Source organism: Papio anubis, chromosome 8 (assembly GCF_008728515.1).
Source record: "Papio anubis isolate 15944 chromosome 8, Panubis1.0, whole genome shotgun sequence".
In the NCBI taxonomy this organism is placed as follows: domain Eukaryota; kingdom Metazoa; phylum Chordata; class Mammalia; order Primates; family Cercopithecidae; genus Papio; species Papio anubis.
The window spans coordinates 98,585,194-98,609,671 of NC_044983.1; the positions used below are offsets into that span (position 1 = coordinate 98,585,194).

General features: G+C 43.7%; 1 protein-coding gene across 3 annotated transcripts in view; it reads left to right on the forward strand.

The window, feature by feature from the left end:
• Positions 1-24,478, forward strand: part of BAALC (BAALC binder of MAP3K1 and KLF4) — an 82,849-nt gene that overhangs the window by 40,839 nt on the left and 17,532 nt on the right. The window contains exons 2-3 of one of the 3 annotated variants that reach the window (XM_031669701.1): positions 11,236-11,340; positions 23,525-23,691. The exons of 1 other annotated variant lie outside the window; for it this stretch is intronic. In XM_031669701.1, the coding sequence (XP_031525561.1) occupies positions 11,236-11,340; positions 23,525-23,691 (272 nt within the window). The remainder of the gene's footprint in view (positions 1-11,235; positions 11,341-23,524; positions 23,692-24,478) is intronic. One more of the 3 variants, XM_031669699.1, reaches the window with a different exon arrangement.

The following is a 24,478-nucleotide window of genomic DNA, read 5'->3' on the forward strand; positions in this document are numbered from 1 at the left end:
TTTATAGCCAAGAGATCAGGCCAAAGATAGGACAGGGTGGGTGAGTGGGAGGAATGCAATTCTGAGATGGAGAAATTAAGACAACTAGAGTTCCAGGAAGAAGAGAACAACTGGGTAAAACCACAGCAGTGTTTAGAGCACGGTGATGCCCGTGGTTTACTGTTAGTGGTCACTATGGTTTCCAGAAATCTGACTGCATGAATGGCACCCAGGATCTGAATCTGGGACTTCCTGGCTGGCTGCACCCTGCAAAGCTCATGTGCTTGGCCTCGGAGAGGAAAGGGACTGGAACTGGGACTCAGAACAAAAACTTGGCAGAGCATGAATCCAGGCCTGGCTGGCACAGGAGCTGCTTCCAAGATATTTTACATCCAAAGCACCAACCTCACATGTTGTGGCAGTTACAGGAAGGAGGCTTCCAACTTTAGCATCCTTCAAGCCGTTGCCTTGTTCCTCATGATTCACCAGGGAGAGAGAAACTGGAAAACAGGGACCAGAAGGATGTAGGGAGAGGATTAGACAAAATAAGGGCCAGAGCAAGGTGCAAAGTGGGGATGCTGCCCGACAGTTCTTTGGGGTTCAGCAGGCAAGCCTTCCTTGGGGAAAACCCTTTCAGGCAAGGAGGAGAACAAGTTGAGATATAAAGCAATGATCGTGTGAAAATAGATAGGATTGAAAATGAACCAAGACAATCTTTTTATCTGCCCAACTTCTTGAATTCAGGTGACTCTAGATGACCAAACATCTATGTAATAGCTTTTCTGTTATTCTTTCCTTTCTGGACAACTGGATTAGAAAACTCTAGTAAACCTCAGTTATAGCATCCCTGAAAACACAGCTCAAAAGGGGAAAAGTTGAAGAGAGCTGGCTTTCCTTTCTCTGGGATATAAGATGTAGAGTAGGTTTGGTGTTGAGGTTTTGAGGCCTTTTGGAATATTAAAAGGAAGAGAGAGGATTCTCAGGAAAGGATGGAGGTGCTGTAGGAACTGACTATCCCACAAGGGTTCCTCCCTGCCACTCCCTGGAGGTGAATGGTTGTGCTCTGGAGGTGGAAGGGGAGGGAATTAGCAATTTTGGAGTGTTCATCTTTGCAAAAGCTCCCTGGGTGAGTCAGTCTGTGAGCAGGGAGTTGCAGGAATATCTTTTTTTTTTTTTTTTTAAACAGAGTCTTGCTCTGTCGCCTAGGCTGGAGTGCAGTGGTGCAATCTCGGCTCATTGCAAGCTCCGACTCCTGGGTTCACACCATTCTCCTGCCTCAGCCTCCCAAGTAGCTGGGACTACAGGCGCCTGCCACCACACCCGGCTAATTTTTTGTATTTTTAGTAGAGATGGAGTTTCACCATGTTAGCCAGGATGGTTTGGATCTCCTGACCTCGTGATCCGCCCGCCTCGGCCTCCCAAAGTGCTGGGATTATAGGCGTGAGCCACCGCACACAACCAGGAATATCTTTAGGTAACCCCATGCCACTAATAAAATTCCCCATGTCCTGTAGCTAAATAGTTTCTGTCTTAGTGTACATTGATTTCCTCGGGACCTAGGGCCATAGCTACAGGGGATTTGGACCTAATAGCCATAAAAAAAAAATGAGAATTTGGTTAATAGTAGCTAATATTAAAACTAATATTTATTAGCAGTTTCTATGGGCCAAACATGCTGCCTACTGGTGGTGGCACCCACTTAGGTAGCAGGTGAAAAGTTGGCTTCCTTTAACCTGGGATTTGCAACCAAAGTTAAAAACTCCAAATCTGTATTATAGAACACACCTTATGCTGTTCATTGAACATAAAAAATGTATTCATATATATAACCATACTTTATCTACTGGATAGATTTTGCAGTGTCGTTCTGGGGCTGACTCCAGATCCCTCTCCGTGAGGATTTTGGGTGAAGCACCTAGCCGGGCATAAGACATGAAATTTCCTGTTTGCTTCATCCAGAGCCTTTTCTTCTTTTGTCTTCCTCATTCTGCATCCTTTGCTGTTTCACATCCCACCCTGGTTTGCCACAGAATTAATTAGCCTCCAAGGAACCCCCATTTCTTCATCTGCGGGTGTGCAACATCTCAACTGTAACTACATTTTCTGAGGCTCCAGCTGGCTCCCTTCCCAGTATCTTACTGTTTAGATCCGCACAAGGCTAGGGCTTTGGGCTTTTGAACATTTACTGCCCTTTGATGTGACCTCTGCAAAGTGCCTGCTTCAGCTGCTCTTTCGCCCAAATGGCTTTTATTGCCTTCTCCCTCATTCTGCAGTGTTGAGAAGAGGGACAGAAAGGCTTAACATGTGGTTATTATATATGGAACACCTGGGCTTTTAAGAGAACAAATTTTCCGTCTGACAATCAATGATCTCTAGTGAGATTTAAGTGTGGATTTAACATGAAGTAAGTGACAAGACTCACACTGTCTTCATGACTTCTGGAATCCAGAGGAAGGAGCAGGTAGGAAGAGGTTTCCATCCTCACAGCGTTTGACTGTGAAGTCCTCATAGTAGAGACCCTGTGTTGTTGATTATTACTGTGTTGTCCACTTGGTCCATACATCTCCATTAAGAGGGCGCTAACTGACCAGGAATTCCTGAGGTCTGCGTAATCCCAAGATGCTTATCCGTGAGAGAGCTTTCAGCTGCAAGTGACAGAATGACCTACCAGGCTGCTAAGTAGCAAGGAATTTGTTATCTCCACAGCAAGAAACTCAGAGGCAGGGAGGCTCCAGGTCGAGCTAACTCCATAGCATAGGGAGGCCAGGCTTCCAGGTCTTCTTCCCCATGAGGTCAGGTCTTCATTCACTCTCAGGCAACACCATTCAGAGGCAGGAAAGGAAGTTTCCTCCATTATCTTTTTCCCAGAAGCCCCACAGAAGATGAACTTGACATATCATGGGGCAGAATTAAATCACATTCTCACCATAGAACACATCACTGGAAAATGAGAGGATTTAACCATAACTATCTCAAACCAGTCATACTTTATTCCCTGGGACTGGGGGAAGTGCTGCTGGGGAGCTGGGAGAGCCAAGATTGCCATTTCAGCCTTTGTCACAGGAAATTAGGTCTACCAAGAAGAGTGAAAATGGCTGTTGGGTGGGCACCAGCAAGATGGCCAAGAGTCCTTTGTCAGAATGTCAAAGGAGATGGGAAGTGGAGAAGAACATGAAACGTCTTATTTCCCTTTTGAGTCCTAATCACTTCTACTGTTCTTACTTCCTGGTTTTGCCCATTAGCCCATTACCCTCTTGCCTTTGCACTTGCCTGGAGAGACAACAGTTTAGGGGCTCTGCTGGTTCAAGAAGGACTGTGCAGGTAGCGTGGCCACACACCATGTATAGGTAAGAGAGGAGATGGCGGGGGTGGGGGGACAAGATCTGGGGAGGTGGGTATGGGACAACCCTGCAAAACCAGGTAATTTATAGCTCGGGAGAGCCTCTCAGGCTCAGACATCACGAGGCATGTTTTCTGGCAGTGGGTGGACACTCAGGCTTCAGTATGACTGCCATGGAATTGCTAGCAGTGGTCAGTTCTTTTCCAGCAAAGTTGCAGTGAGTAGCTATCCATCCCTGCCACCTCTGCTCCATATCTGCTCATGAACCTAGGCATATAATTACTGAAGCTAGTTGCAGGCACAGAAGTTATGGTGGTGTCACTGGAATACCCAAGTTTACAGAGCACCATTAGGTATTAACTGAATTCCTGGGCATGGTCCTTGAAAACAGAATGGGAAACTCCCATGATGTCAAGTGTGTTTGTTCCCATTGCTACTGCAACAAACTACCACAACTTTAGTGGCTTGAACAATACAAATGTATTATCTTCCAGCTCCATAGGTTAGAAGCCTGATATGGTCTCCCTGGGCTAAGTTGTCAGCAGAGCTGCATTCCCTACTGGAGGCTCCTTGGGATAATCCATTTTCTTTACTTTTTCAGCTTCTAGAGGCAGCCTGCATGCCTTTGTTCATGGCCCCTTCCTTCGTTTTCTCTCTGTGCCTTTTAAAAACAGTCATATCTCCTTTAAGTCTCTCTCTTCTAGCTCCCTCTTTTACCTTTAAGGACTTTGGTGATTACATTGGGCCCACTAGGATATTTCAGGATAGTCTATTTTAAGACCAGCAGATTATCAACCTTAATTCCACTTACAACCTGAATTCCCTTTTGCTGTGGAACCTCATATATTCACAGGTTCCAGTGCTTAGGAGTGGACATCTTTGGGACCGAGGGTTATTCTGCCTTCAAACCATGTCACCAGAGTTGTGCTAATACACAGAGAGCTGCAGGGGATGAGATCTGCCATTCATTGAGCACCTTCTGTGTGCCAGACAGTGTTAGGTACCTTATAAATGATTTCACTGCATCCCCCAACATTCAATCCTTAGTTTGCAAGTGAGACAATGATGGCTCAGAGAGGCTTAGTGACTTGCCCAAAGTCATATAGCTGGTGACGACAGAACTCAGTCCATCTGTCCTCCAGTCCATGCTGCCTTGTGTTACCCTTTGCTCCCTCCCAGATAGTTCCAGAGGCTTCAGCATGTGCATGAGCACATGTGAGTCTATATGGGAGGGAGGACAAAAACATAGTAAAAAGTCACCTTCTGAATTTGAAGCTAAAGAGGTTCAACTTAAAATAGATGAGTGTAGCAACCAGATGTGGTGACTCACCCAGGGCAGATCTGGTGACTGTTCGGCTGCTGACAGCCAGGATGCAGGCTCAAGAGACCCATGTGGACTAAACCACAGAGAGCTGTCATTTATTCTGTTGATTTATGACTTGCCCAAGTGTGGGAAATGGGTAATAAGAATGTCTCAGTGTTTATCCAGCCCTCAGTAAAGGAGAGATCTATGTCCTTGGGCATGGTGGCACGATGGGCAGGGGAGCGGTGTTCCTGTCCCCGGCTTCACCACTCCCTAGCTTCTGAAGAGTAGCCTCAACACCTAATTCTGTGTGCACTGATTCTGTACATACCAGGCAGCTTTCTGCCTGATTTGGTATCTTTATAGCTGATTGCCTCTATTGCAAAAGCGTAATTGAAGTCTCAGCCAGGCCCTGGTTGCTGCAAGATGATTACTTGACTCAATCTAGATGGTCTCTCCTCATTTCTGTCTTTAACCATTCCAAACTTGCCCGACTCCCAGCATGGCCCCACCCTATCCAGGGAGCACCACACTTTCTGCTCATGCAGAGAAATGGGCCCATGAAACTCTTCAAATTGTCTCCTCCTACTTTCCTAATTTTTCCTCTGTGTTTTCATCTTCTTTTGGATTGTTCCTCATTTCTTATGTTTTTCCCTATACTAGTTTGGAGTCCTTGCATTCTCTTTCTATTCTCATGGTTATCCTAAAGTTTATACACACATAATTTATCGAAGTATAAAGATATCAATATCATTCCCTGTTCCTATGTCAATTTAATTTCTTGCTATAACAAAGGCATCAGTGCTTCCGAATAACATACAGAGCTCTGTCCTAGGCCTCAAAATTGACTCCACAGAGACTGAGACCAATGACACCTCACTGAGCTGTCTGTGGACACTAGAGGGACTGGGATTGTAAACTGGATTCTCTGTGATACTGTGTTTCTTTCCTCCCCAAAATGGCACCATTTTTCATTTGAGAAAGGATTATCATCTAGCACTGGGGGCAAACAGTAACCAAATCATTAATGAAATAGTCATTAATGAAGTCCAAAGTGTACAAAGGACTTTGAACTTGAAATACAAGTCACTGTGGCCACAGGCCTTGTGGGGACATTGGGTTACTTGTTCATCTCCTTAACTGCTTAGTGCATTGTGCTTTATATGGATAAAAACAGCATAAATACGATCAAAAGCTGAAATACTAAAGCTCCCTTGAGATCTTTCTTCTTCCAGGATTAGCAAAGACAGTTGAGCAAAGGGAGAGATTTTGTTCCCGAGGGAATAGACAGCCCAGCTGGGGAGAGAAAACCTGGATACTTGGAATAAGGGAGGGATCATTTAGAGTTAAGCTGTGTGACACTAACTGCAGATGGCAGGCATCAGCAAGCAAGGCACGGATCAGAGGTCGCCCCCTCACTAGACTGGTAAGGTGAAGGAGGGAAGAAAGCATTCCAAGTAGGGGATCATCTGGAGCAGTAACACCCAGGTGGGCATGAGCCTGGCCTTTCTGAGGAGCCTAGGGATACCTACCCGACCGGAACCAAGCTTGATGATTACCATGAGCCCATAAGATGGAGCTCTTGCAAGCCAGGCAGAGGTATTTGGACCAGATGCAGTGGGGCAATACGGTGTGAGGGAGAAATACATGCTAAGGGAAGATCTGTCTTCCTGTCGTGATTAGGATGTGCTGGACAGTGGGAGGAAACTGGAGTCAAGGAGGTCAGCTGGAGGTTACTGCAGTAATCTAGAGGTGAGATGAGGTGAGCTGGACCTTTCCAGTGGAAGCATAGAGAACAAAGGGCGATTTGAGGAGATACACAGGGATTAGTGTCAGACGTGATTAGAGGTAATGAAGGAGAAGGGAAGGGAAGTGATAGCTCACCAGTTTTTAAGGTCAGAGGTTAGAAAATTGGTGGCATGTCTGACAGAAATGGCAGAGTCAGGAAGGGGAACTGGCTTGAAGGTAACATGGTAAATGCAGTTTGGACATATTGAGTCTAAAGTGACTCGAGAAACCACCATGTGGGAGAGTTAGACTTGCAGCTGGTTCTGCAGGGCTGTGAACATCACTTCCTGAATCGCTCCCTCACATCTCTCTAAATATCTCTTGAATTCATCCTGTTCAACTCCGCCCATTGTTTGAGTGGAGGCTCTCGTCACCTCTTGCCTCCTATTACTACCACGGTAATAGGTCTAGCCAATTTTCCTTCCTCCAGTCTCACCCCCTTTCATCCATTCTCCTCCATGTCTTTGAACTTTTCTCTCATGTTTTCATTAAGGCTATATTTCTGTTTTCTTGACTATTCAGCAATTATCTAGGGATATTATAAAGTGTTGCAATGGAATATGAATGAGACTTTCTTTGCTTTTCTTTGAAAAAAGCAAGTAAAGAATTTAGATTACTTTCCAATAACTTATGAGTATTGAACATTATTTCTTTTAATCTAACGGCACTCCGGGACTAGACCACAAGGATGACATGATTTATAAGGACTTCATTGATATCCATTTTCAACTCCTGCCCTAGATCTGAGTGCCTGCAGGATGAAGATGGCAGTTTATGCCTCTGTGAGTCCCCAGAGCCTGGTGAAATGGCTGGCATGTATAGTCAGCAAATCCCAGTTGAGATGAACTGATGGGAGCAGAGAGTTGGGTATCAGATGTGAGTTAAATTAGTTGAAAACAGGCCGGGCGCAGTGACTAACACCTGTAATCCTAGCATTTTGGGAGGCTGAGGCGGGTGGATTGCCTGAGCTCAGCAGTTTGAGATCATACTGGACAATATGGTGAAACCCTGTCTCTACTGATAAAATACAAGAAACTAGCTGGGCATGGTGGCACATGCCTGTAGTCCCAGCTCCCTGGAAGGCTGAGGCAGGAGAATCGTCTGAACCCAGGAGGCAGAGGTTGCAGCGAGCTGAGATTGCACCACTGTACTCCAGCCTAGGTGACAAGAGTGAGACTGTCTTAAAAAAAAAAAAAAAAAAAAAAGTTGAAAACAGATGTGGTTTCTGAGAGAGGAATATCTTAGAACAAAGAGTGGAGAACCACTTCTTAGGGTGACCACCTTCTTGGTAACACATGAGCTATGTGTGCTGATTTCTAGGACAGAAACTGCCAAGCCCTGGGTCAGTAGTGTAGAGTCTGGATAAGCCAGTCCCAATTCTGCCCTAAGTCCCTGCATGACCTTGAGTTTATGAGTTTTTCCATAGGTATTCTTGTATATCCCTGAAGCGTGATCCAGGTATTTTGAATGGGAAACAAAGAAATAGAAACAAAGAAATATCAGTTTTGCTGCTGTTTTACACTGAAGAAAAAATACGGTACAAGAAAATCCCTAGAAGGGGTTTCAATTTTTCTGTCTTCACATACCCTGGTTCTAGTGTGCCGAACCAAGCAGAACTTCCAGTTCAAAATGGAATCCATACATCTAGAGTGGGGCCAGATCACACAAGCAGGTTATGGACTTTACAGATGATGATGCTCAAACTGTTCCATCAGAAAAGCCAGCCCCCTACATAAATATCAAGAACAGGAATATGATTTAAGGCAAATCCAACTGCATCCACTCCCAGAACTTTGCAGGCACTTGTCAAAAGGGGGAACTCAAATTAGATTTCTCACAAGAAAAAAGTAAGCTTAAACTTGCTTTTGAAGCTACCCAGGGAAAGCTACAGAGACAGGAATGGGAGTTTAAAAGCCAATTGCCCGCATTTCAGAAATACAAAATCAAATCAGCCCACTTGGAGTTTTTGTTTTATACTTTCAGTAGAAAACCCACAGCATCAGTGTCTTATGTGACTGCCAAAACAGAGAGTTTGGGTGTCAACAACTACTTAATTATTATTATTATTACTGTTGTTGTTATTATTATTTGAGATGGAGTTTTGCTCTTGTTGCCCAGGCTGGAGTGTAGTGGTGCGATCTCAGCTCACCACAACCTCCACCTCCCAGGTTCAAGCGATTCTCCTGTCTCAGCCTCCTGAGTAGCTGGGATTACAGGCATGTGTCACCACGCCTAGCTAATTTTTGTATTTTTAGTAGAGATGGGGTTTCATCATATTGGTCAGGCTGGTCTCGAACTCCTGACCTCAGGCAACCTGCCCGCCTCAGCCTCCCAAAGTGCTGGGATTGCAGGCGTGAGCCACCACGCCCGGCCAACTACTTAATTATTAATAGTGAGCTATGTAGTGAGTAGATTGTCAAACATCATCCTGTTCATCCTGACTGTGTCCTTTCTAAATTGTTACTGAAATCCTTCTTATTTAGATTGTGGCTATAGATCCATGATCATCCTTATTAATTCACCATTGTTTTGCTTTTCCCCCTTTCTTTCTAAATAGTCAGTTACACTTATCAGGTGAGTTTTTTGGCAAAAGCCATCAATTCTGAAGTGGCACAATTCCCAGTTACAGCCTTCTGAGAGAGATTTCCAATTCAGTGAGTCCAGGTGGGAAGATAATACATTCAGATGGCCAAGGGAAACTCTAAAAGGAGGCAGCAGCCCCAAGGCAAGGCTCCCTTGGCTGGACTCCCTACTTCCAGGCTTGAGCCCTTCTAATGGATCCTCCACACGGTTCCTGGGCTGCCGTTGCCATGGGACAGCATCCACTCCTTAGCAAGATACATATGGCCGTGCATGACTTGTCCTGTGCCTCTCTGTGGCCTGTTCTGTGCTTTGCCACCAGCAATACCTCTTAGACTTCTCTCTTACCAGCATCCCAGATATCACCACCGGGAGGCAAGGACTGAGCCTCTCTCCTTCCCCTCTGCACCCCCAGCCCTAGAGCACAGCCTAGCCCATCAGAGAGGTGCAGTATTTGGTGTAGAACTCCACGATCTGCAACCCCGTGGTCTGTTTTTCTATGGCTCTGTCCACTTCTATTCAGCATGACCAAGTTTCAGTAGCTAGCCAAGCCCCCAATTATCTGCCCTTCTAAAGAAGGTGAGGCATAGAAAGAGCTTGCGAACATTACGTTTTATGGCTTACCCCGTCACAGGCGTCACTTACCAGGCCTCTGATATGCATGCGGTAAACAGACCCTGATAGAGCTGCAGTCTGCTCTGTAAATCTGGGTTTCCTGCTTCAGCTCAACCTCTGACCTCCTGGTTAGCCTCCTGGGGCCCTTCAGTATCTGGATTTTAGTTCCTTTCGGAGTCGCTGCATCCTGGCCAACTTGGCAAAGTTTTTTTTTTTTAAAATAAAAAGTTTTTATTCCAAATAACAACATAGGCCAAGTCATTTTTATGTTGTCTACAACTACGTTATGTATGAATATTTGAGTTTCTTTTCTTTTTTTTTTTAAATTACACTGTAAGTTCTAGGGTATATGTGCACAACATACAGGTTTGTTACATATGTATACATGTGCCATGTTGGTGTGCTGCACCCATCAACTTGTCATTTACATTAGGTTTATTTCCTAATGCTATCTCTCCCCTGTCCCCCCACTCCACGACAGGCCCCAGTGTGTGATGTTCCCCTTCCTGTGTCCAACTGTTATCATTGTTCAATTCCCACCTATGAGTGAGAACATGCGGTATTTGGTTTTTTTTGTCCTTGCAATAGTTTGCTCAGAATGATGGTTCCCAGCTGCATCCATGTCCCTATAAAGGACACGAACTCATCCTTTTTTATGGTTGCATAGTGTTCCATGGTGTATATGTACCACATTTTCTTTGTCCAGTCTATCACTAAGGAGTATTTAGGTTGATTCCATGTCTTTACTACTGTGAATAGTGCTGCAATGGACATGCACGACATATGTCTTTATACTACAATGAGATACCATCTAACACCAGTAAGAATGGTTATTATTAAAGAGTCAAGGCCGGGCGCGGTGGCTCAAGCCTGTAATCCCAGCACTTTGGGAGGCCGAGACGGGCGGATCATGAGGTCAGGAGATCGAGACCATACTGGCTAACACAGTGAAACCCCGTCTCTACTAAAAATTCAAAAACTTAGCCGGGCGAGGTGGCAGGCGCCTGTAGTCCCAGCTACTCGGGAGGCTGAGGCAGGAGAATGGCGTAAACCCGGGAGGCGGAGCTTGCAGTGAGCTGAGATCCGGCCACTGCACTCCAGCCCGGGCGACAGAGCGAGACTCCGTCTCAAAAAATAAAATAAAATAAAAAAAAAATAAAGAGTCAAAAAATAACAGATGCTGGTGAGCTTGTGGAGAAAAAGGGCACTTATATACTGTTGGTGGGAATGTAAATTAGTTCAGCCGTTCTGGAAGATAGTGTGGCAAATCCTCAAAGACCGAAAGATGGAAATACCATTCAGCCCAGCAATCCTATTACTAGATGTATACCCAAAGGAATATCATCTAATTTCTAATATCTACCTCAGAGAAAAATTTAGTGCCAACTACAGTTGATGTGGAAATAGCCTAATGAAAGACTAGTTGTACTAAGGTCAGAAAATGTCAAGGGGTAAAAAACAAACAAAAACAACCAGGAAAACAGCTGCCACTTCCTTAAAAGGTTAACCACCCCCAAAAATAATTTAACCAAGGAGTAAAATACAACAGGGAATATCTTACTCTGTTCTGGTTTAGACTGAAATACCTATACTGAGTAATTTATAAGCAACAGAAAATTATTTCTCACAGTTTTGGAGGCTGAGAAGTCCAAGATCAAGGCACCAACAGATGCAGTGTCTGATGAAGGCTTGCTCTTTGCTTCAAAGATGGCACCTCTTGCTGTGTTCTCACGTGGTGGAAGGGTCAATGAGCTCCCTTCAGCCTCTTTTATAAGGGCACCAATCTCATTCATGAAGACAGAACTGTCATGGCCATTGCTTTCTAAAGTTCATACCTCTTAATACTATTGCATTGGGGGTTAGATTTATGTATATGAATTTTTGGGGAACACCAACATTCAGACCATAGCAGGGAGGAAGATTGCATTAGAATACTTTTTTGCCAAAGAAAAATACCAGTGACTAAGAAAAAGAGTCTAAAGTGAAGGCCATCAGGCATCCTATGGTATTAGGTACCTTTGGAGCAGTTTAAGGGAGTCACTTCCAGGGCGTTTTAAAAATCTCCTACTGATTAGATCTGCTGACTTTGTGGAGAAAGGTCAGGCTACAAGCAGGGAATATTGTCTGGATATGTAAGGAAGTGAAATAAGAATAAAAGATCAAAGTAGGTCTCTGTATTCAAACAGAAATGAGGCCATGATGGGCAGGGCCTTGGCCAAGGAAAGTCAGCAGCTCTTCCTGAGTAAACCAGCCACCAGAGGGGCAGTATGATTCTGAGGACCACCCCTCATAGGCAACCCCTGGGACTTTGTTCCCAGGCATCTGTTGGTCACCCTAGGGGAGCATTCCATGGTAAGGGTGCTGCTTGTTGGGACTGTACAGGTAAACAATTCCCTGGAGAGACCATCTGAGCCTGAGTAAGAAGGTGAGATCTATACTGTGTCACATGCAAGAGGAAGGGGGAGTTAGACATGTGGATGGATAAGACGTATTGCCTTCTAAATGTTCTCCACTTTGCCTTGTTCTCCCTCTCTTAAGGAGAATTGTGTTAATGCCCATTCAAATTCTTCTCTTTCTTCTCCCTCCAATGAGAATTCAGTCTTTGCCATCTATGCCCTGTATCCTCTCCGGTGTAGAATTGAGGAACTAGGCAGAGACAGGGAGAAGCAGCAAGGAAAGGAAGGTGGTTGGAGACAGGATTTAGCTGAGAGACTGCAACCTACTGCTAAACTAGAAGCCTCAGATGTGACCCCAGCACCCACCATAGTGGGTACCAAATAAATACTTTTCAAATAATTAACTGATTGAAAGACAAAGGAAAGAATACATCATCTATGATGAAGAAGAAGCAGATGAAGGAAGAATGAAACAGAAGAGAAGTGTTGGCAGATAAAGGTGGAAAATGGAACCGTATTATTGTATAGTCTCAATTTTTAGAATCTATGCATGTCTATGCACTGAATGAAGTTTTGGGACACAGTAGGCAAAATGTCAATAATAGTTATTCCTGGTAGATAAGATTATGGGTAATTTTGTTTACTTTTTTCTTACCAATATAGTACAGATTTCTACATGAAACACCTATTTCTTATGTAAGAAAATCATAAATGTTATTTTATAAAAAGAAATGCAAGGTAATATGGGCTGAGCTGTGTACCCCTAAAATTCACGGCTTGAAGGCCTTTCCCCAGCACCTCAGAATGTGATTATAATTGAAGATAGGGCCTTTAAAGAGGTAAAGTAAATGAGGTCGTTTGGGTAGGCAGAAATCCAATATGACTGGTGTCGTAAGAAAAGATTAGGATACAGACACTCAGACACTCAGAGGGAAGACCATGTGAAGACAGAGGGAGAAGACATCCATCTACAAGCCAAAGAGAGAGGCCTCAGGAGAAACCAACCAGTTGACACCTTAGTCTTGGACCTCCAGCCTGCAGGACTATGAGAAAATAAATATCTCTTGGTTAAGCCATCAGTCTGTGGTACTTTGTTATGGCAGCCTGAGCAGACTAATACAGAAAGTATACATTTTAAAAGTGTCAGAGAATTATTCAAGGAGACACAAACAGGAAAAAGAAGAGCATAAGAGAAGTGTTTTGAGCAATTTTGGAGGAAGGCTCTGGTAAAATATAGAGTATTGTTACAATCCTAGCAATATTGCATACTTTAGTAAGATATAAACACATTTGGTGGGAGAGAGAACTGAATTTCATGAACGAGTTGGGACACCCCACGGTAATTAACACAAAGATATGGCAGTACCTGCCTTGAAGAATCCGGTCTGTGGTGCTCTTGAAGCAGAGGTGAAGAAATTTCAAGGAAGGCAGGCACCTCTGAGAGGAGCAAAGGGAGAGAGGAAAGTAAGTACACCCTCAGAAAAGACTGGCAGGTCCAAAGTGTAGCGCTAGAGAGAATGCAAGTGAGATTTTAACTTTTCCTTTTGGCTGCCTTCCAGTTCATTAGCTTGTCTATTGTCTCCTGGGCATCTCTTTGGGAAGAGAAGAATTCAGGCCCATTTCACCAAAGACAAACAGGACACTCCTTGCTTCTGCCTCCTGTCCTGTCAATTCCAGCTGTCACTCTCAGCAGGCTCCTGCCTTGTATGCTGCTGGGTACCATGGGGAAGCCATTTCCCCTACTAAACCCTATGGCCAATGGCAGATGTGACAGGCTGGTGGTTCATCTCAGGGAACAGTGGTCTTCCAATGTCTTCCTTGTCAGGACCCATGTCCTTTGGGGACTGTTGCTAGTCCTTAAGGACTATACATGTCCATTAGTCAATTTCTCTCCTTGATCATTGCTGTTCAAATCCAAATGTGCTTCTATATTTTCTTTAGTCAATAAACATTCCAAAATGTATTACTCATCATTTGAAAAAATGACAGCTTTGCTGAGGTATAATTCACATACCATACAATTGACCCATTTAAAGCATACAATTAAATGATTTTTTAAATTCTTGGTGTTGTGCACAATCAATTTTAGAACATTTTCATCACATCAAAAAGAAACCCTGAACCTATTAACAGTCACTTTCATTTCCTCCCAAACCCCCAGGCCTACACAACCACTACTTTTCTATCTATAGAATTGCCTATTTCTGAACATTTCATATAAATGGAATTATATAATATGTGGCCTTCTGTAACTGGCTTCTTTCATGTAGCATAATGTTTTCAAGGTTCATCAATGTCATAGTATATATCAGAACTTCATTTTTTGTCAAACTGCCAAATAATATTCCATTTTATATACATACTATATTTTATTTATCTATCCATCAATTGATGGGTATTTGGGTTGTTTCTACTTTTTGGCTATTATAAATAAGATTGCTAAGAACACTCATGAACGAGTTTTTGTGTGGATACAGGCTTTTGTTTCTCTTGGGTGTATACCCTAGAGGAATTTCTGGGTTATGGTACCACTATGTTCAACCTTTTATGGAATTGCAGACTGAAAGCAGCTGTACCATTTTGTCTTCCCACCAGCAGTGTATGAGATTTCCAAATTCTCTACATTTCTGAGAACACTTATTCTCTATCTATTTTTATTACAGCCCCATCCTAGTGGGTGTGAAGTGGTATCTCCTTGTGGTTTTTGATGTGCAATTTTTTGATAGCTAATGATGCTAAGTATCTTTTCATATGTTTATTGGCCATTTGCATATCTTCTATAATGAAATGTCTGCTCAGGTCCTTTGCTGATGTTTTATTTGGATTATTTATCTTTTTTATTATTGAGTTGTAGGAGTTCTTTGAGAGTTAGTTCCTTACCAAATATATAATTCGTAAAATTTTTCTCCTATTCTGTGGATTGTCTTTTCACTTTCTTCATGGTGTCCTTTGAATCACAAAAGTTTTCAGTTTTGATAATGCTCATTATATCTATTTTTCATGGTTGTTGCTTATGCTTTTGGGGTCATTTCTAAGAAACAATTGGATAATCCAAGGTCATGAAGACTTACACCTATATTTTCCTTTCAGTGTTTTATGATTTTAGCCCTTACATTTAGGTCTTTGATCCTTTTGACTTGGTTTTTGTATATGGTGTGAGGTAGGGGGTGCACTTCATTCTTTTGTTTGTAGATATTCAGTTGTCATAGCACATGTGGTGAAAAACTATTCTTTACCCATTGAAGTGTCTTGGCACCATTGTCCAGAAAAAGAATGACCATAAATTTAAGGGTTGCTCAATATTTTCTAAGAATATGTTTGTAATAGCCATGCAAAAAGTCATATATTATAGTATTATACATAGAATGTGGCCAACAATTTCTCATCAGATTGAAGAAATGACACTGTCCCACTCTAGTTCATTTTAAGGATGAAACAAATTCTTAGTAAGTGGCTGAGCAATCACAGCTTGTTTAACTTATACCTCAGTTTAGACAAAATTATTATCAGCCATGTGTTCAGGACCTGAGAGTCCAGACAGTGTTTGATGAACCAGAGTTTCACTGGCTGTGACTTTAGGAGATTCTTTCCATATTGATTGCCAATGTCTTATACTTTGGTTTTCTGTCATTGAGGAGAATGACTTGCAGGTTGTTTCTGATGATTTTGGACCAACTCTCTGTGACCACCTTCACCAAGGAAAGCCAGGTGCTCAAGCTAAGGAGAAATTACCCCTTGACCTGCTCTCCACATGGCTTCCAGCTACCATTTTTAATTTCTATACTCTTCCCTCTTGCCCAGCTCCATTTCCAAAATAGCAAGAAGCTTTGGCAAGGGATCACTGGGGTTGCAATTTATCAGCAAGCTGTGGATACAGCTCTTTCCCATCTTTTGGCAAAGTCAGTGATTTGGCTTGTCTCCTGCATGGAATGAAAATTTTGTGAAGGGTGTCAAAAAAGACATACTCTAGGGGCACACAAATGTCTCTTAATTTACTGGTACAGACTTCACTATGGAAAAAACATGGATGAGTACTTTGTGACCCTCAAAACTAACATGAGTGTGGATGTCTATGTCAGATAGATAGATAGAAAGATAGATGATAGATAGATAGATAGATAGATAGATAGATAGATAGATAGATAAATAGATAGATCTGTATATATTTATAATATAGATGAGCCTCTGCAGTCTTTAGAATCCCCTGCCTCAGAATCCCTGGGGGTGGGATAGAGGGAACTTGTTAAGATGCATATTCCTGGGCCCCTACTGAATCAGAAGTTCTGGGGGAATGAATGTAGAGGTCTGCATTTTAACAGACACCCCAGGTGAGTTTCATGTAGTTTCATGCATTAAAATTTGAGAACTGCCTACTTGGGAGTTTTTGCTGATACTACAAGCTTTGGAAACATATAGAACCTGGGTTAAACTTCAATTTCTTCCTCTGTAAAATAAAGGGATTTCTCCTGTCTCCTCAGCATGAGAGGAGTGGTGTGGAGTAGACATGCAAATAGAGCCCAGGGTTTAGTACAGTGCAACTTTCACAACAGTGTCCCCACTCGGGGGCACTTGATGAGTATTTTGCATAACCCCAATAGGGTTGCCAGATAAAATTCAAGACACCCAGTTAAACGTTTATCTCAGATAAATAATAAGTTTTGAATATAAGTGTGGCAGCAGTGAGGGCAATTTCAGAGTCTAGGGTTGGTGGAAAGATTTAGGAAGTTGTCCCTTGATAGCGTCCATGCCTCAACCTCCAGCCTTCCCAGAAACGCTGTGAGCTCCCAGATTATTTTAATAAATCCTTTTTTAAAGCCTTAATTCTCCAATCAATTTCTGTTGCTTACAGCTGAGAACCCTGACTGATACAGCATCTGTAACTCTCTACTTAACAACTGACCATCTGTCTTCTGTTCTCCTCACTTCCCTGAGCTCTCCCTGAAGTCATCAGGGAGAGTTAACTGAACAATCTCTCAGGCTTTTCTTGCTTACACCCTTTTCTGGTGGAGAAGTATGTAGAGGACATGGTCCACCCACAACAACCTGCAAGGAAGGAGCTAGGGAAATAAAAACCTGACCTCAATGTGCCGCCGCAGACCCTTCCCCTCTAAAGCTAGTGCTTCCTATTGGTCAAACCTCACTAGAAGCCAGCGGACAAGAGAGCCTGTTGACGTGCATTCAGGTCAGTCTCCTGGGAGAGAAAGCAGGGTAGAGAGAAGGGGAGAGTGAGACTGGAGAGGCAGAAGAAATATATCCAATAAGCAGGGTATGTATATTGTCTTGGGTTTGGCTCCCTAGAAACAAAGCCTGAGATGGAGATTTTGTGCAAGTGACTCCTAGGGGCATTCCTGGGAGGAGAATGTGAAGGAGGGAGGGAGAGAAGCAGGATGGGGCAGGACAAGGAGCTGAGCAAAGATGTAGTTTCAGGATTAGTCTAGCCTCAGCCTGATCCTATGGGTCACTTTGAAGTGAAAGGACAGAAATTGCTTAGAAGCAAAGGAGCTGGGCTTAGAAGCAAAGGAGCTGGGCTGTTGTTCCCACTCTCCCCATCAACAGATACTTTTAGTTGGTCATTAGCATGGACTGCCACTGATATTAATATAACTGGCAAGGCTTCTCCTGGTAAGGGGGCTCCCTTCAGCCAAGGGCAAGCCTTAGGAGAAGAAGCCAGAGGTGAGCTGTTAGCCACCAACATCCACCACACCTGGGGATGGGTGCAGGGTCAGGTGTGTGGATCTGGGCAGGCACTAATAGCATCTGTTGGAAGGACATACAGCTCTGTTGACAGGTCCAGGGGAGGAAAAAATAACTTTCTTTCCACTCTCAGTTATTAGCTGTGATTAATCCTGTAATGAAAGATAGATTAATAAGAGAAAAGCAAACAGAAGCTCATTAACATGTATATTTTACATATACATGGGAGATATCTAGGCAATTACTAAATCTCAAAGAAGTGTCTTGGAATTCCAGCATATGTAGCATCTTCAACAAAAACCAGTAAATTTTTAGAGAAGTGACAAGAAAAAGGAAAAGGACTTTGAGTCTCTAGGGATGAAAAATTATGGGAAGGCAGACAGACAGTAGATAAAGGCTAGTTAGTAAAGCTTGTTAATGTAGATTCCTCTGGTGCCCTCTCCAGGCTGACAAGGGTCTAAAGTTGTCTTCAGTGATCAACCTTTGTCTTTCCTGGTGGAGAGGGGAAGAAGCCTTTCCTCTTGTTTAGTGACCAGTGAAAAGTAAATTTATGTCCTACTTTTAGGCAAATGGCAGGGGGAGGGGGCGGGTGGAAGGCAGTGGCAGAGAACTTTTTGTAACTACTTCTCCATTACCTTCAGCTTAAAATAATCCTTATGCCAAAGTGGCATTTTTTTGGAGTGGCATATTCTGGTCTCCTACACAGGACATATCGCTGGGTGAGGAGGTAAAAAAATTATTTTTCCTTTGTGTTTTTCTGAATTCTAAAAGTTTTCTAACATTGAATCTATTTTTCATAACCAGAAAATATGAGTTAAATTAAATCCATGCAGCAAAATCACCTGGTTTGTTACAGATAGAAGCAACAGAAAATGACCTTATATTCCTAACCCCTTGGGGTGTCCTCTTGACCACACTGGGCAGATGACCCCTGCTCATTGTTTGGCAGGTGCCAATCCCCCAAGCTGGCCCTGCTTGGCACAGAGCTTCTCTGTTTCATCATACTCAGTAAGCCAGTGGCTTAGCACTTAGCTGGTTGTGTGACTCATAAGTCAGGAATGCAACCAGTGTGGCTAATGGAGAGGGGCCAGAGGCGGGGATAGGCTGTGTTACCAATAATCAGTGCAATATATGTGCAGGCACTGTTAGAACCTTTAGATATGGTCTCACTTAATCTTTACAATCACCCCATGAAGGTGGCAGTATTATCTCCATTTAATAGATGAGGAAGTCTCTAGACTGGGGGGTTAAAAAAATCGAAGTTGTAATTTTTGTTTGGCGAAAAATGAAAACTTTAGACCAAATGATGGATTTTTAAATTGCGTTTCTAGCAGCCCTTAGGCTTAGCAAAGATGCCAGGGATAGGAGCTGCTGAGAGAGAAGGACTGGCCATTGGCACCTCAGTTATGGTAGCTCTGCCTTGGTCTGTTTTATGGGTTGGCAGGGATGGCTTCATGAATGTGCAGCCAGTGCAGCCTCACAGGGCCTGCTGTGCTCACAAGGGGCCCTGTGCTTAGGATCTAATGCTCTGCAGGCACCATCTTGAAATCCTTCACACTTTTGTCTTTTAATGTGTTTTGTAAGTAAATCCAATGGACAAGGGAGCGTGTCTCCGGGCTTGGAGCTCTAAATCATACTTGACCCCACTTGCTGTTGCCTTTCCACCTCCCTGGGATATGTTCCCTGCTGCCTGCTCTTCATCCTGGTGCGCTAGGCCTCTCCTTGCTTCCCCGCTGCCCTCCTTGGGTGTCAGCAACTGGATTGCATTGGGGGAAGGGAGAAGGGAGCTGTGTTTCATGTCCTTCAACCCCCAGAGGGACCTGGCCATAGGCATGGGGAGGATTGGGGTCAGGTGTGCCCCTTGAAGTGCCTCAGGTATGACAAGGGAGTAGCCATCCCCATCCAGGCTGGCAGCATCATGGTGCATTCAGAGGATGGCTTGGTAGGGGCCTCTCACTCACCTTTGACCCCGGTACCAAGTCATGATGCACATAGAAAATGGCAACATCTGGAGGTTGGGTGTGGGGGCTCACACGTGTAATCCCAGCACTTTGGGAGGCCAAGGGGTTTGAGACCAGCCTAGCCAACATGGTAAGACTCCATCTCCACTTAAAACACAAAAATTAGCTGGGTGTGTTAGTGCGTGCCTGTAGTCTCAGCTACTCAGGAGGCTGAGGCAGTTCAGTTGCTTGAACCCAGGAGGCAGAGGCTGCAGTGAGCTGAGATCATGCCACTGCACTCCACCCTGGGCGACAGACCAAGACTCCATCTCAAAAAAACAAGGGAACATCTGTATGGTACACTGGGGGAAACAGCAAGCAAAGGGAGCCCTGGCCAGCCTTGACTCCCACTCAGTAGCCCTAAGGGCTGAAGGCAGTCCTACCCTAGGCTTAGGAAATGGAGTCTCTACCTTGGTCTTGTGCTTCAGACACCCCTAGCCCCTTTCACCCCATCAGCCCCACCCTTCCCACAGGGTGAGTTATCCAGAGGCCAAGGGGACATATCTACCAAAGCCTCAGCCCTCCTTCAGAATTCATTGCTTTTATTCCCCCAGTCCATCACAGACAAATATGTGGTTCTACTGTTTGTGATTAATACACAACTCACCCCACTTGTGACTCACCATATGAGTTTAAAAGCACTCAGCCTAGTTTGCACCCAGTAAGTTCAATCAGGCAAGTCTGCCTTTGGATGTTCTGGCAATGTCAAGTTGCTATAGAAATTTGTAAATGCTTGCACTCGGTTCTTATATGTATCCCACAGCAGACAGTAACAACAGTTTGGTCCCTGGAGGACACTGAGTAGCACTATTCTAGACTCTTCTGTGGGTTGTGGGACCCTAGAATCTAGTCTGAATCACACCAAATCCAAATCCACACCAAGCCTGCTTCCAGGGTCTTCATGGGCCTATTTTCCTGATCTCTCCTGCAGGTGTATACTGCCCTAGCCCCAGGCTGTTTGCAGGGAGGAGTGGGCAGAGATGAGACATGTGTGCTGTGGTGTTCATACACACGCATCTCAGGCTCCTTTAGGTACAGGATGGAGAATGGGTGGGAATGGGAAGAGACAGCGGCAGGCTGTAACTGATGGAGGAAGGAAGCCATAAGGATTTGGGGCAAGCCCAGCTGCAGGAATCCATTTATCTGTTCACCTTGAATCCATCACAGCACCCCAATGTGCTGAGGCCTGCCAGTGAGGGAGCTCTGGACCAGATATTTTCCACTGTGACTTTCAATGTTTTGAATTCTGATTTCTATCCCATGGTCACAGTTGAAAGCTCATTAGCATTTGGCAGAGCAATTGGGTGACACACGGATAGGTGTCCTGTGGACACTGCCATCTCACTGTGTGGGAACTGCAGTCTTAGTAGCTCTGCCAGTCAACACCCTCCCGCCCTTGATATACAAAAATACACTGTGCTTCTGATGCCTGCTCCATGGCAAATAATTTCTCAACACCCAGGGAAAGCATTTTGTTTGTTTTTCTTTACGTTTGATTAAAAGCAAGCCCAGGCAAATACCCCAAAGGAAAGAGAAACAAATGACTTTACAATTAAAATAAAAACCTACACAATTAGTCATTAGGCATATAAATAATGTAACATCTTTAGTAAATCAAGAAGCATTAATCCAAGCAATGAGATACTTTATTTTACCTCTTAAATTGACAAAGATGAAAACCAGAAAAGAAAATATTCAGTATTTGTCAGGATTTAGGGAATATTGCTGTCTTACATACTATTGACAGGTGGTCAACAGAAGCAAGACTTGTAGAAGTAAATTTGAAAATACATTGCAAAAGACTTAAAAATGTGTATATCCTTTGAAATCTTGAAAACATCGTTTCATAGTCTTCTTATGAAACGATGTTTTCATAAGATGAATGAAAAGTTGATGTCAGTCTCACTCTTGAGTTTTTTTTTTTCCTCTTCTGAAGCCGTTCTTGATATAATTGATGTTCTGAAACTTCACTAACATCTGTCTTAGGTTGGGCTTCTCTTTTTACTTATCTTGCCAAGTATTTGGTAGCCTACTTCAAATTGAGGTTTCACATCTTTCTTTGGTTCTAAGAAGTCTTTATCTATCATTTCTGTGAATATCGCTTCCCCTCAATCTTCTCTAGCCTCTCATCTAAAACTCTTGTTAGATCAAGGTTTAATTTACTGGATTTCTATCCTGCATTTCCTAATAACGTTCAGCCCTCTGTGCTACCACAGAGGATTCCTTGGCCTGCCCTTTCAGCTCACTAAACTGCTCTTTCTGTCTATTGTGTTGTTCAGCTTCTCTATTGAGGGTTTTTTCTTTCAACATTTAAGATTATTATTTCAAATATCTCTGAACCTTTTTGGGTGACTCTTATCCTCATTTTGTGGTTATATTATCTTCATTTTTCTGAGCAGATTGACTATACTTATTGAAAATTCTTTTCTGTATACCATATTAACTCCATTTCTTTTGGGGATCTCCATTGCAGAGTTAGTTGTCTCTTTTTTATGGTGTTGGCCTTCCTCAAATGTTTGCTCATTCTTGTTTTTGTATGATTTTTGTAACTGAAGTTTCCTGCTAGAATGTCATCTGCATCTATTTGAGAGACCCATTTGGAGAGCAGGGATGGGAACTACTATTGGCCTAACTCTTGGCACTATTTTCAAAATACCACTCTTCTTAACCAGGGTTTTTGTTTCTGTCAGGTGTCTCCAGCTCCTGAGAGCACTGCCCTTCTCTCTAGTCCTTGCCCCTCACAGACTCCTCTATGGTTGCTGACTGGCCTCAGCAGGTGGAGGAGTAGAAAGCCCAGGCTACCTGGCTGCTCCTTGCCTCTCTGTAACTACAGCAGAGACTCTGTCAGCTTCTGGCATCATACTTGGCATTCCCTGTCATGCTTCCTGGGCTACCTTTTCTCTTTCCAATAAGATTATTTTCATCCTTTATTAATTCCTCAGTGTAGTCCTCTCCCTTTTCAGTGAGGCGTTTTATTTAAACTTCTTTCTATCATTTCTTGGCATTTGTTGTAAAAGGCACACATACTCAGTCCAATACTTTGAGATGGAGCTATTTAAAAAATTTATGTATTGGCCAAACATGTTGTCTCATGCCTGTAATCTCAGCACTTTAGAAGACCAAGGTGGGAGGATTGCTCAAGGCCAGGAGTTCAAGACCAGCCTGGGCAACATAGTGAGACCCTGTCTCTACAAAAAAATATACAAAAATTAGCCGGGCATGGTGACACATGCCTTTAGTCCCAGCTATTTGGAAAGCTGAGGTGAGAGGATCGCTTGAGCCCAGGAGTTTGAGACTGGAGCAAGCGATGATCATGCCACTATACTCCAGCCTAGACAACAGAGCGAGACCCTCTCTCTAAAAAAACAAAACAGAACAAAAACCCGACATTTATATAACCTTCAAGCCAGTAATTCCACTTCTAGGAATTTATCCCAAGGAAGTAATTTAAAATAAAGCTTTAACCACAAGGTGTTTCATCACAGTAAGATTTATTACGAAAATGTGGAAACAAATATCCAAGCAGAGGGGATTAGGTAAATAAATGATGACACAGACTTGCGAAAAATAATATGGCAGAATATTTAATGGTGTAGAAAAAAGTCATCAAGTATCATTAAGTAAAAATTTCAGGTTACAGAATTGTTTTAAAATCTCCTTTTTGTAAAAAGCATACATGTTGTTATAGAAAAGTGTAGCTCTGCATGGTGGGATTTCTGCCAACTTTTGTTTTTTCATTTTGACTATCTTTTTCTCCTTCATTTTGGGATTGTTTGCAATATCTGCCATGTGCAAGCTTCTGGTTCCATCCTCTGCTTACCTCCCCCAGGCGTGCTGGAAGATGGACTGTCCTCCAATGGTGTGCCCCGATCTACAGTCCCAGGTGGAATACCCAATCCAGAGAAGAAGACGAACTGTGAGACCCAGTGCCCAAATCCCCAGAGCCTCAGCTCAGGCCCTCTGACCCAGAAACAGAATGGCCTTCAGACCACAGAGGTAGGGTTGCAGCCACAGAATCAACTGGGGACTGGAGAATGGGGGCAGGGCTTGCTTCAGGGCAGAGCCACGCAGCAGCTGTGTCCAGGGAGGGACCAGGGATGGCTCACCTTGGCAATAAAAAGTCTCTACCCCACCCATGTAAAATTGCTGCAAACCCCACCCCAAAACCCTGCCTTGAGGGTTGCTGCTTTTTGTTTCCATGTGTATGTTTGCTTAAGTACAACTTTATTCAAGGATCTTGTTTTCTGTGGCCACTGTCACCATGTTGATGGTGAGGACTGTGCTGGTTAGAGGAACCAGTCTTAGGCCAGGCAGCTGGCCAGTCTCAGGGGTTGGCAGGGTGGAGAGTGGGCAGAGGAAGGAAAGAGAAGACCAGAGTTGTTGGAAACAAGCCTGGCATTTTACTCAGGTCCTCCAACCAGGAGGGCAGTGGAAGGGCCCCCAAAGGTGGCTCTCATAGCAGAATGTGGTGACAGTATCATCCCCACACTGTTGGAAGAGGTAGGGCAGTGATGTCCCTGGACATGGCTGGCATCCTTTCTTTTCTCCGAGAGCTATTTTTGGGAAGCTCCTCTTATGGGTACAGGAGGGGCAGCCCAGAATGAATGCTCTCAGTAGGCTGGGCTCAGGCATCTGCAGTCTCTTCCTCTTCCACCCAGTTCCTCCTTCTGACTTCCTTGTCTTCCCTATGCCCCACTCCCTTCAAAATCCACTGCTTACCCTATGCTCCATACCCATTTTCTCCTATCCTTCTGTCAAAATGATACTGAACCAGGCTCATTCT